The 13,623-nt window shown below is 38.7% G+C and overlaps 1 protein-coding gene across 1 annotated transcript in view; it reads right to left on the bottom strand.

Moving 5' to 3' along the window:
- The window catches only part of lrig2 (leucine-rich repeats and immunoglobulin-like domains 2), a 30,061-nt gene extending 16,781 nt beyond the window's left edge, over positions 1–13,280 (bottom strand). Inside the window, exons 1-10 of the mRNA XM_084738902.1 lie at positions 12,238–13,280; positions 10,485–10,559; positions 10,112–10,246; positions 9,401–9,544; positions 9,022–9,165; positions 7,863–8,006; positions 7,402–7,545; positions 3,639–3,719; positions 2,516–2,587; positions 2,246–2,314 (exon numbers count right to left, since the gene is read on the bottom strand). Coding sequence (XP_084595028.1) covers positions 2,246–2,314; positions 2,516–2,587; positions 3,639–3,719; positions 7,402–7,545; positions 7,863–8,006; positions 9,022–9,165; positions 9,401–9,544; positions 10,112–10,246; positions 10,485–10,559; positions 12,238–12,425 — 1,196 coding nt within the window. The 5' untranslated portion in view covers positions 12,426–13,280. The remainder of the gene's footprint in view (positions 1–2,245; positions 2,315–2,515; positions 2,588–3,638; positions 3,720–7,401; positions 7,546–7,862; positions 8,007–9,021; positions 9,166–9,400; positions 9,545–10,111; positions 10,247–10,484; positions 10,560–12,237) is intronic.
- Between the last annotated feature and the right edge of the window lie 343 nt (positions 13,281–13,623).

Genomic DNA, 13,623 nt, shown 5'->3' with positions numbered 1-13,623 from the left:
TACCAGTCAGCAGGAGATATCTTAGAGTCAACCAACCATGGGAACTGAATTACAGTTTAAATGATCTTAATCAAGACAGGAAAATTGATTCATTGCTAACAACGCCTCCAGAACCATGTTTTAATACACTTTATCCTAAAATAAATCTTAATTACAAGGGTGTCGCCCTTATGTTCCTCTCAGCTAAGTTATCAGGCAAAGTCACTTTATCCACTCGCTGAGCAAATAGTGTTATATTCTATTAAGGCAGCAGACTAATTAATAACAGGATATGACTACTGTCATTACATGCTTTCTGAGTTCGACAGCAGCTTGAGAGACACTCCTAAAATCAAAACCTCGAAAAGGCAAGAGACTTAACATTTCCACTGTCTTTCCCACAGGCAGGAGAGACAACTGGAGATACAGCTGTCCTAACCCTAACTTGTTTTCAAACTGAGGTCTAAGGCCCCACAGAGGTCCTTGAGTGCGTTGTAGAGGGTCCCCAGCAAAATGAGCAATAGAATATTTTAACTTTTATCACATTTTGTGGAAGTTGGAACAAGAAGGAAATAAAATAGTGTTGGCCATTTTGTCTGATTGTATAACATAGTGATCATAGTCGGGCTGATCAGGATGGTAAAAAATAAATAATCAAATTGCGATTATGTTGACAGATACTCCAACTGCATTATGAAGCATAATAAATGGAAATGATCTTTTTTGAATCACAAAAATTTAAAATCATGATGATGTGACATGAGGAGAGTAACATTTGTAGGTCAGGGCCCTTGTGCAGCATTAAAGTACTTCATTATGAGGCTGTTTACCACACATTTTACCTTTATCAAGAAATTACAACTTTATTTACTGTGATAACTCATAAAATAACCACAATAGGTCATCAGAGATTAAGGAAACATGGTAAGTTTAAATAATGGCTTCTCCAACAATGCTACAACCGCAGCATCCCCCTTAGAAATGCCTATTCTGGGTCAGAATAACTGTTCTTGTTTTCCCATTTCCCATTAATTATGGTTCAAATTAATGCTGAATGTTGGCTGAATGAGTAAGTGTCTGTTTATGAGTTGTAAGAAGTCTTTCAGAAGGCATAGATGTTTATAACAGTAAAGTCTGGCAGGCAGTCACTGAACTCCAACTTCAGAATGTGTATTTTCTGTTTCATTTTCAGGATAACAGGCGTAAAATTACATTGATAGACAACGGACAGTTATAACCAGCTGATCAACTTTGAGTGGAGGACTCGTGGCTTTTTATTGTCATATTACAATGTTGTGCTTGTCTCGTGTTCCTGCAGTGTTCCTGCAGCCTGAGCTTCCTCAGGTCTGGGAGGAGGTGGTAGAGGAAGTAACTCACTTCAATCATAAACTGTATATGAAATATGATTTCAACCTATTTAATGTAGCCTCTGTGGCTCCAGATCATTACTTGGATTGCTGCATACATATTATCTGTAAATGAACTGGGGATAGTTGTATATTAGTTGTAAATACACTTGGGAATTTGTTTAAATAATATAGGAGTTAAAAGAAGAAAAGTAAGAAAGGGGATGGGGATATATAAGTTTTACTTTGATCTACTCCTTTTTGGACAATGTTGCTTTTGTCATGTTTGTTTTTTACTATTTTGTTTTAAGTTTTGGTTCTAAATGAAGACACTCATATTACTTCTTTACCATATTGTGATTTAAATAATAGTTAGATTAATTGTGCAGCCCTAGATCCTAGTCTGATCACTGACTGACGTTTTTGTCTTAAAAGCCAAAAATAAAACATTACTCAGATGGAGTTCCTCAAGAGAAAATCCTCTTAAACTGCCGTCCGCACGATGATGTTACAACTAGAAAGCTGAATCAGAAATCTCTGCTGGTTGAGTAAAGCCAACATATATGTGGTTTTGCTAATGACTCATGAAGTACACATATTTTTCAGTGTCATCACCAAAAAGATGAAGTGAAAGGCTCTAAAAGTAAAGTTACGGTGCTCTTTTGTCCATTCATTACTGAAGCCACAGCGGGTACGTAACTTGTCACATTTCAGTGATTAACATTCTCTTCATATAACTATATACTGCCATCTTAAAATGCTCATCACGTCCTTTAATTGCAGTGTCACCTAATCATTATAATTACTTTTTAATGAAAGCAATAATGATAAATCAGTGGAAGAAACGATATTAACGTAGGGGAAAGCTGCCTTCCAAATGTGCTTATGACAGCTGTACGATTCATTTTGTGTCTACTCACAACACTTTGAGCTTCGTATGGGCCAATGCCTCTGGGTGTATCGACATGATGCCATTCTTGCTGAGGTCCCTGTGGAGGGGACAGAAATATGGATCAGACACACCTATGATGCAATTTGATCAAAATGGCATCCCACTTCACAAGCACAAGACAACAACAGCAGCACAGGGGTGATAAAAGGCTTCTGCTATCTTTAATCATTTGGCAATAACAACAGATCCTTCAGAGACACGAGTGTAACTGTGTAGAGCGTGTAGTGGCTTTACTCACAGGTGCTCGAGCTCCTCCAGGCCCTCAAACGCCTTCTTAGTGATTGATTTGATTTTGTTCCGCTGTAGGATTCTGGAAAATAAAAAGATTTCAAATGATGTTCAGTAAAATGGTCCCAAAACATGCTGCTGGGTAACATTTCATTGCATGCTGGAACAACTGCGTTAGCAGGTTTTCAATAAAGGGATAGTTGGGATTTTTTCAAGTGGCGTTAGCGTGCCTCCACTTTGCAGAAGCAGCAGGAGTACATGCAAGCAATGTACTGCTGTGGACAGGGTTGAATATTTTAACTCCTTTGCCTTGTTGTAAATCTCTGCTATAATGCTCTCTCTTGCTCAACCAAATCCCATTGTCGGAATCAGTTATTTTACTGCAGAGAACACAGGAGTTGCTGGTCTTCCGCTGCCCCCATCTGTTAGTTTGGTTGTGTTTTTGTGCGACTGCAGCGAATCCCAGCTAACCTTTTACAATGCCAAATTCACACAATAACACAAACACACTAGCCAATCGAGGCAGCGGTAGACTGGCAACTACTGTGTTCTTTGAGGTTTAAATTATTAATTTTGTCAATGGAGTTTGGTTAAGTGAGAAAGAGAAGTATTTGGCTTAAATAATGGCAGTTATCCATTGAAAAAGACTGTCTGGCGGCAGGGTAAAGCGATCAAAATATTCTAAATATAGCATACACTTTAACTGGTACTGAACTTTTTTGGTGGATGTGGCTAAAATATATTTTACTGTTGACCCTGTCCACAGCAGTACATTAGCTTAGCTTCCATGCTGATACTCCGGGGGGCGTGTCGACTGGCCTCTACTGAAGCTAATAAATTGATTACCAATAGATACTAACAACTCCACTTCAAATTATCCAAACTTTCCTTTTAAGGCTAAATTAAGACATTTGACCAGCCTTTCAATGCAATTTAAAATAAAGCAAAGTACAAACAGAGCTATGTGAATAAAGCTTATCATAGAGCCAAATCTCTGGAACACTGATACAGAATTTAAGATGCACCTGCTAGATTTGTCTAAAGGCAAGATAATTTACAAACATGCATTACAAATTAAAACAAAATCTGTCTAAAGTCTCGTTATCTATATATGTGTATATGAGTGTCCTCACAGTGTGTTCAGCTTCTTCATCCCATCAAACACACCAATGGAGTCTTCAATGGCCCAGGAGATTTCATTATTGCGGATATCTCTGAAAAACAAAGAGTCATATTCAGGATATTAAAAACTCTCCACAGAGACTGGGGATGTAATGACTCCTCCTGCAAAGTTTTTTTTTTTTTTGTTTAAAGACCACAGAGAGGGCACATTATCTCCACAGTGGCTGTCAGTGGCAGTGACTCTCAGTTAGGACACTAACTATCTGAGACACCATACTTCCACTGTGTGTCACAGTTCGCTGCCCCCGCTGCTCTGATGAGGAGGAATTAATTGGCTCTGTTTAGCACTGGGACAGTTCATGGGTCCACTGGAAGCCCACAGAGGCCTTGTGTTTACAGGATGGGTCATGGGCTCTTTTGTTTCTCTTTCCTCATGCCTGGCCACCTCTGAAAGAACTTCGGCACTCTCCGATTCCCCTCTCACATGAAAGCTCCCAGGATGGTCAAGCTCAAAAATATGACCCTTCTCTCCTTACAGCTCAGTGGCCCAAAAAGAACTCTGTGCGACAAATAGTGAGTTTACAACTTCCTCTGTCCTCAACACATCTTGCCTCACAGACACACGGATGATGAACAGGACATACTTCTTCAAGTAGGCCGATAATCAGAGCCACAGCGATACAGTATTTTCACAGATTTTATGGCGGCTTAAATATGGGTCAGAACTGGCACTTAACATTCTGCAAGCGCACAAATTTTTAATTGTGCTCAGATCAATCGATGACCAGTGATAACAGCTGTTATTTGTTCCAAGTAATTTGATCGGTGGTCTCCATAAAGTCCGATCACAAGAGCCAATCAGGTGAAGAAACAGCAGGGTCTGAAATGAACACCTGCCAAGCACCAAATGCAGGTAGATTTTCTGCTTGGAGGGTAAATCTCAGAGGGCTAGACGCCACACTGATGGGTAAATGTTTGCACCAAAGTAGTCATGTAATAAAGAAACTATGCTACAAATCTGTTTTTGGTATCATTTATGGGCATGCTGTTTCAGCTCTTTGTTATGTGTATCAGATTCTGACACACACACACACACACACACACACACACACACACACACACACACACACACACACACACACACACACACACACACACACACACACACAGTGGGGCTGCAACTATTTATTTTCATTGTCGAATCTGTTCATTATTGTGTTTTCCAAAGCCCAAGATAACATCCTCAAATGTCTTGTTTTGGCCACACCCTAAAGATATTCAGTTTACTATCAGAGAGGAATAAAGAAACCAGAAAACATTCACATCTGAGAAGCAAAAAGACAAGAGACTTCAAGTTGCATTCAGGTGCGCCTCAAAAACTCTGAAATCTATACTCAGACGTGCATGAAGGTTGTTTAAAACGGGAAGGTTTCTATCTTTTGAAAGATTTTCCTGTGCTGAAATACACCTACATGTGTCATTATTTTCTTGTTCTTTCACTACAGCATATCTAATAATTAGACGCTAAAAATCATAATATCCCATTCATTTCTACATGAGCAGACTCTAAAAATTCCTCAAAAAAATGGTCTGCCATATTCTTACACAACAAGTAGGGCTGTCTGACAGAGCGGTGAGCCCTCCATCATCATAACATCATGATTTAAAAGCCTTTTGTATTTGTTGGTATTTACAGCACGACGATGATGATATCATCCCCCACTGCATCATGTGCCATTTTGGTAGACATCACCCAACATTACACCTCAGTGATAATTTTCAGGCTATTTTATATTTAATATACAGTGTTGCTGAGGATAGTTATAAAAATAAATAAATGAATAGTGCTACGTGATAAACAAGGCTTCAAATAGACTCTGTGATCAGTATTTGGATGCTGCTTCCAGCATCAGCCAAAAGTCCTGGTTGGATCACCTAACAAATTTTGTGAGAGGAAATTCAATCCCACAATCCCCAAAAGTAATGCATTTTGTGGCATTAAGTGGAGGAAGACATTACTGTAACAGATAAGTCCCGTAGACTTGGTAAACAGAGCAGTGTGCTATGTTTTATGGTATTCAACACCCAAGAAAGCATGTCCCAATTTCTCTCCCTGACAAAGCCAGAGCTGCTGTGTTATTTGTTGATTTGCTCAGTAGAGAATGAAATGTTGATATTATTTTATCACTGCTTGATGAAATATTAAAAAGCAAACAAACTCAAATCCCAGAGCAAGAAGAGTCTTGCTCTACCCACACTGACAAAATATTCGATCCACCTTCTTCTTGTGGCCTCTGGCTCAGCTACAGCGTGGAGACCAGTCTACTGTCTCCCCCGCACAATATTACAACAACCTTCTGTGCTGTACATGGTTCACAATGAAGACATAACACTATTGCCTCTCAAATATTCCATCAGGAATCTGTGATTTCACTTGTGTTTACAAGTGGTAATAATGCTTTCAAAATTTAAGTTCATGTTCCAGCTAGGGTTATTCTGATACGGACACCAGCATCAGAAAATGCCTCCGGTCCTGCCTAAAATACTGGATAGGGCATCAGCGCATATGCAAGTGTATGCACCAATCAATATCACGTTATTGTAGGCAGCTCATGATAAGCAGAAGGTCTCTAGAGTCTGTGTTGAGAGGAGGAATAATCTGGTGGACTGTGTATTCCCCAGCTGGAGTTTTTCCAGAAGCAGCCGCTGTCTTAGCTCGGCTAAGGCTGATGCTGCAAACCTGATTATTTCTAAATTACTTGATTAATGCAACAATTAATTTACTCAAAACAAATATCGACCCCCCCCCCCCCCCCTTCTATCTTTGCCTTTCACTTTCTTTAGTTCCATCTTGGTATAAAGTTCAAATCCCTATGAACAGTTTCATCTGTCAAATAATGATTTTTCACTTAAGCTAATGGCACTCCAAAGGTGTGTGCATTAACTGTGCAAGCCACACACGTTCTTCATCCTTTGTCACTGTGTAAAGTTACGGTAACAGGCAGTGATCCAGGGATTATTTTTAACAATGAAGAAACATTTAATGCATTTTAAGTGACTATACTTACAGAAACACGTTCAGCCTGTGGATAATCCTAATATATCATGTTGGGTTGCCGACCAAAACTAAATAGCCTTGACATATTAAACATAATTTCTATTACTGAACTGTGAGCACACACCACGTTATTAAAATTTATTTTGCTGGAATCCAGACTGAATTGTTTTGGTGTTATGAGGTGAACAAAAAAAACAACTCTGTACCGACTTGCCTGAACGCTGAAATTGTTTTTTTAATGCACTTATATTGGAAGATACTGGAAGACTGGGAGGGAAAAAACGATGACGGTACTTTAAACAGTAGTTTCAACACTGAATGGCAGGACAGAGGACACAAACCGAAGAGAACAGGACTCTATGGAGATAACACATTGGGTCGCTCAGTCTAAAACTAAACAGATAACTGTTGACAAGCAGGATTAGAATGCAACAAAGACTATATTAGAAGATGCAGACATAAAATACTGGCAATGTCTACTGTTATTTCTCTAGAATACTTGGGATTACTTAGGAAACGTATTCAAGACAGGACAAGAACTACACACCAAGAGTGAAACAAACAGACCTACTGTAGTCAGCAGCCTTCATGAGAATGCAAAGAGCCAAGAACAAGTCAGGATGCGGTTATAATTTCCATACCAACCTTCATTACACTTGTTTGATCAAATACATGACACAGATTTCAGACAGATTTATTGAAGACGTAGAACTTACAGGGTGCGCAGACTTGCCAGGCCACTGAATACTCCCTCTCCCAGGTGGCTGATGGAGTTTTCTCCCAGGTTCAGACTCTCCAGGAGCCCTAATCCCACGAAAGCTGTCTCCTCAAGTCTAGTCAAATGATTGAAGGACAAGTCTCTGCACAGAATAACCACAAATATGATAATGATTAGATCAAACCATTTTCATATTAACAGTAGTGTCTGTTAGCGTGTTAATGCAACTCAACATTCAAGAACAAAACTCCACAATGAGATATTTTCAGAAAATTGTTAAAAACATATCCAGCACATCCACTGGAGGCAAGACGGCACTGAATCAGCTCCAGACACCCAACAGTACTGCAGCGAGATAACAGTAACTCCTCTGAGCATACAGAATGAATTTCAGAGCCCAAGGCTGATGAAGGAAAGTGAGGACTCTTAGGATTTTAGCTATGAAGCAAACACACTCACAGTTCCTCCAGCTTTTGGCAAAACTCCCAGGCGTCTGGTCGGATGATGCCGACAGCATTCTGGCTGACCCGCAGGACGCGCAGCATGCGCAGGCCATACAGCCAACCTTTGTTGACCTCGGTTAAGTTATTGTGCTCCAGCTCTCTGAAAGACAGACGGAAAACACAAAAAGGCTTTAACAAAAATCACAGAAATTAATTTGTTTTTATGACAAATCTGCTAAAGCAAACAATGACATGAACATGACCAGAAGTTTGTTTTGGGAATTTATGACGTCCTGTTTTAGTGGTTTCCTCACTCAACCCCACCTCTCTTTGTGCATTTACAGACATCTTTTTGGCTATTTAAAATGTTTTACACTGTTAAAATGTACAGTTTCCGGCACCATATTTAATAGATGACCCCAGGCACTGATTGGTACCAACCTTATCATGCTAGCTTGCAGGAAGTGTAGTAAATGCTCGAAAAACAGGCTAAGTTTTTTCCTTTTTTGGGGGGCTTTTATGCTTTTATTTGATAAGACATCTAAGTGGCAATAGTAAAGGAGGACAGAGGGTGGGGGGTGACATACAGTAAAGGACTGAATGCAGGAGGTGACTGCAAGACTGCTGCAGAGGACTCCCAGCCTCAGAACAAGGGGTACATGCTTTACCAACAAAGCTCCCAGGCCACAAGTTAGGATACATTTTAAAAGGGAAGGGGTTTTGTGTCATTAACAGTTTCAACCTAAAAAGTGGTGCATAAACTAAATATAGCAGTTTGCTTTCAAAAAGTGTTTCATTTAATCCTTTATATGCAATTTTGCAATGATGTTGCTGAAATAAAACTCAAAGATGACTGATATGTTTTTGGAAATATTAATCATGATTCTTTAGAAGTGTATGATTCAGTCTTTTTCCATGGTCTAGTGTTAAACAAAGCAAAGAAATCTCCTGATAGCATCAGACTGGGAGATGAGTGTATTGTCCCAGCCCTATTTACAACTAGAAAAACTTCACATGATGTACTTGATTTCTATGTGTCATATACTGTTGACCCGCTATTTCCCTGTAAATGTCCCCACTAAAAAATTAGAAAACAAAAATGTGTCTACAGTAGGGAGAGGTGGAGTGGCAGAGGTCTTGAAAGTGTTAAAAGGAGAGATGAAGTGTGTCCTCACAATTCTTCGATGTTGTTAAGCCCAAAAAAGGCTCCATCCATGAGCTTCGTGATGCCGTTCCTCTGCATCTTCAGTGACCTCAGTGAGTCCATCCCTTTGAATGTCAGGCTGTCCACGATCTTGATCTTGTTACGCTTCATTTCACTAAAATGTGAATATTAGCATCAGTTTTTTATTCTTTCAATCAAGTGCATTCATACAAAAACAAACATTAACAGCTCTGCTGGGCTATTTTTTTAATTGGATTTACACTGAATTCAGCCAGCCACTTAAGTCAGAGCTGTTCCAACAGAATGAAAATCCACAGATTTGTCTGCCAACTATCATCTGTTCAATTTCTGACTAATGGTTTTAGTAAAACACATCGTACGATACTTACAGGAACTGAAGCTGTGGAAGTTTGAAGACTTTGGATGGCAGCACAGCTAATCTGTTCCTGTTCAGCTTCAGCACCAGCAGGGAGCTGGAGATGTTTTCAAAGCAGCCAGGCTCGAGGACGCTGATCTTGTTATTACTCAAATTCCTATGACATAAAAGAGCCAAAATCAGGACGGAGAATAATGTTTGCTCTGTACTTACACCTACTGTGTCTGTGAATATTCACAGAAGAAGGCACCACAAAGCCAGCTGATCTACTGTTTTCTTATCACAGAATAATATAAACAAGGTATTTTGTGCTCTGACAGGAGAAGCATACCTGAAATGACTTGTGCTGTATAGTGCTGCTCTATAATACATACTATGTCATTTTACTGTTATATTATACACAGCCACATTACATTCTGCCTTCTTATACCACTAGTTACTCTAAAAATATGCTTGTCCTGATGATAAAAAACTGTTTACAACTGTAATTACACTAGATTTCATCCTAAAAATTATATTTTATTAAAATAAAATATCTGTCCGGCCTTGGTAAATGTATGCACTCTCTTAGCACTGTCTAGTTTTATTTTACTTCACATTTATCTTATATTCTCAGAGTACATGATACATGCATCTTCCATTCTTTTAGAAAATCTGTTCTACCGTGCCTTGATGAAAAACAAAAGTTAATGAAGATGGTTTTAAATAAGCAGTGTTTGCTTACAGATATTTCAGCTGCATGGAGGGGAAGGATCCAACTTTGAGCTCAGAGATGGAGTTGGATGTCAGGTCCAGTGTCTCCAAGGAAACATATGGCAGCAGCTGATGCATTGACAGTTCTGAGATCCGATTGTGGACTCTGAATCGTGCAAAAATAACCAAGTATTAGTTTTCAAAGTCTTAATGACACTGATAATGAAGACAAGGTATACTCAAATCATACCAACATCATGCATCATGCTGGGCTACATATAACAATACATAATGACACCTTACCATTGTTTTGTCATTGGTACAGAAGACATTATAAGGCTTTACATATTTGGTTGAGTAGTGTCAGGAGAGTCAAGAAAACCTGAAAGGGATTTTATACTTACAATGATAGCGAGGTGATGTTTGCAGAAACATCTCCAAGATAGGGAAGAACAGTCAGCTCATTGTGATTCATGGTGCTGAAATGAAATTCAATATAACATTAGTATCATATTAAAAATCTGCTGTGAAATAATTTTAAATGGGCACATTCAGTCATCAAGAATAACCTTCCCTGCATCAGTGAGATTACGGATCATACTACTCATTTACAAATGTACTATATACTCTGAGCAGTTTAATCAAGTCCATCACAGCTTGATATTTCCATTCAGTTGCCTGTTAATAGGTACTTCAAGCTAAAACTAATAACCCCTAATACAACAGCACAGCAGCAAATGCTACCATCATCAAGATTATGATGCTCTTTTCTTTTTTTAATGTTTTAGAGAAGCTGGTGCTGTTGAATTGAAGGTATTTTCACTATTTTATATTAGAGTGACATAAAAATCAACACCGCCACTAACTGCAACCTCTAAAGCGATAATAAACTTGAGCCAACATTTCTCGATAGAACGGTTTCAACAAACCAAGGCTGTAGTATTAGACTGCATTGGTTTTAATGAGGTGTACCTAATAAACTGGCAGCTTAGCGTAAATCTTGCTTTGGTTTATATTTCAGTCACAGTTACAGTAACTAGATACATGAGTTTGAATCTGATGATCGTTCATATAACCTGTAATTTATGCACACCTGAGGGCAAGCAAGGCTAAGATGTAGTGAGCAAAGATGGATGATTTCATATTACACAGCTCTAACCGAACCATATCTAATTGAAATTGCTGTTAGAACAAAAACAGAGGACAGTTCCAACTCTTCAAGTGTTCATTTAGTTTTTCTCGTTAAGTTCATTGAAAAAAACTTGGAAGAGCACTTGGCTTCAAATTAAATACTTTTGCCAGTTGTTAGTGACGGTGCAATTTATCAGCTAATGTAGACCGATATCCATGTAGACCAATATAGCTAGATAGACAAATATCAGCTTATAATTGATCAGCCCTGATATTTACTGTGCATCCCTGTTCTCAAACAGGGGTCTGTGGCACTCTGCCAGGGGGAGAGAGCCACAGATTTTCAGATTCATTTATATAGATTTTCATTATTTGATTTTTTACAAAAGGCTTGACTGCAGCCTGCATTTATTTTATGATTAGATTTTTTGCCACGATTAGTCACTTCCTACCACAAACTATTTCCTTTCCACAAGCAGTTTTATAGGCCTATCACATGCAAGTGCCAGGCTAGGCCTATAATAATTCCTTTATTGTTTTTCTTAGGACTATTTTATACTTCCTATAATTTGTTTTATATTTTAAGTGTATATTATTTATTTTATTTTATATATGACCTAACACCAAACACATTCTTTTGACGTGTGTTTATAAATGTTATGGGTATGACATGGTACCAGTACTGCCATTACATGTCTAAGATCTTTGTAATACATTTATGTTTTGTTGTTCTTTCCCATAACTGAGTAGAAGTGTTAAAAATATGCCATGTCAAATTATTCGAAGGGGCAAACATGAGGGGGTCCTTGACTGGGAAAACAAATTGAGAGCATGATACAGACTATGTCTTAAAACCAACCAAACAAATCAAAATTCAATCTTATCAAGTGAGGTTAAGTAGGTAAAACACATGTAAATGATGTCTCTTGGTATGTTATGCTCCATGCCTTGGTTGAGCAACAGATCAGTGTTGTGTTTTCAGTCCAGGACCAACTTCAACACATTAGTGTCTGTTTGTGTACTTACACTTGAGTTGTCTCATCTGGTGGGTCCAGGGGAGCCGTGGACAGCCTTTTCCTGTTGCAGTCCAGAATATGGACCTCGTCTTGTCCTCTCGAGCACGAGCAAGGAGCAGGACAAGACCCAGCAGCCCAGGCACACAAACTCAACAGCATGAAGACAAGGGCCGAAGGAATGGGCCAACCCTCCGCCATTTTAAATGACTTCCTACTGAAGGCTACGTAGCTACGTGGCTAACTCGCTAAACTGGCACGTTAACAGTTACAAAAGCACCGTCAAACTGCTCCTGCGATTTGATATCAGTCAAACGAACGCATACCTCAGGTTTACAGTGCCACGATACCTGGCGGAACTGTAAAATACAGTTTTTATCCAACTTGCGTGAGGCATCCCAGCAGAGATTTCTCTCCTTCTTCCCAGTGCCTGGAATTCCTTCCGCTTCAATCTGGACACCCTCCCGGAGCAATGCTAGCTCACTGTGGTCCCACAAATACTCCACTTTCCACCAGACGACATCGGTTTAACTCCACACTTTGTCGGCTTTTGCTTAAATGGAACCTAATAAAGTATAATACGTGTTCGGTCCGACTGTTCACAACATACTAACGACAATTTTCTCCGTTTTTCTGTCCCGAAAGAACAACAAAGCGCCTTGAGTTGATGACATAGGATATCCTACGTCCCGCCCCTTTCCAGCAGAGTTACAGTGATTCTATTGGTCCGTGAGTACGCTCGTCAAACATTTGCACCGATCTGATTGGATCTTAGTCCAATATGTTTTTATGGTAGCCTCTACTGTACACAGGAAAAGTTTTTCATAACTGTTCGTGTATGAATTTGTATTTCATATCCTTGTGGTTATTGGTGGCGATTTCTGCTTCATGCATTTTGAGAGTTTCCTGTATTATTATGTACTCTGTATTTTATCTGTGTATTATTATGCCAAACGCATTATGATCCTTTGAAATCCATAGTTCTCAGTGAATAAATGAAGGTATGGGAGCAGTTTGGAAAAATTAAGTTTTGCAACAGAGGATATTTATCGGCTGTAATTTTATGATAAGAGGATCTAGCTAAGTAGTAATAATAATAGTTATGTTTTTTTGTTTTTTTTTTAAAACATCTTTCAAAAAAGTTACAACTTGTTTAAAAAGATTCACACAGATAAAAGCAGGCAAATACAGTATATAAAATTAAATAGGATAAAATGCACCATGATAAAATATGATAAAAGATGCCAGATCTATCTATCTATCTATCTATCTATCTATCTATCTATCTATCTATCTATCTATCTAAAACTCCACCTCAACCAACTACAACAGTAAAATAGTGCTTTTTAATTAATGCATGAGTAATAATAATCTAATGATATCACAGTAAAACACTCAC

The sequence above is a fragment of the Lutjanus erythropterus genome, chromosome 2 (genome assembly GCF_056507025.1).
Source record: "Lutjanus erythropterus isolate fLutEry1 chromosome 2, fLutEry1.hap2, whole genome shotgun sequence".
Lineage (NCBI taxonomy): Eukaryota > Metazoa > Chordata > Actinopteri > Lutjaniformes > Lutjanidae > Lutjanus > Lutjanus erythropterus.
This window is presented reverse-complemented; position numbering and strand designations above follow the sequence as displayed.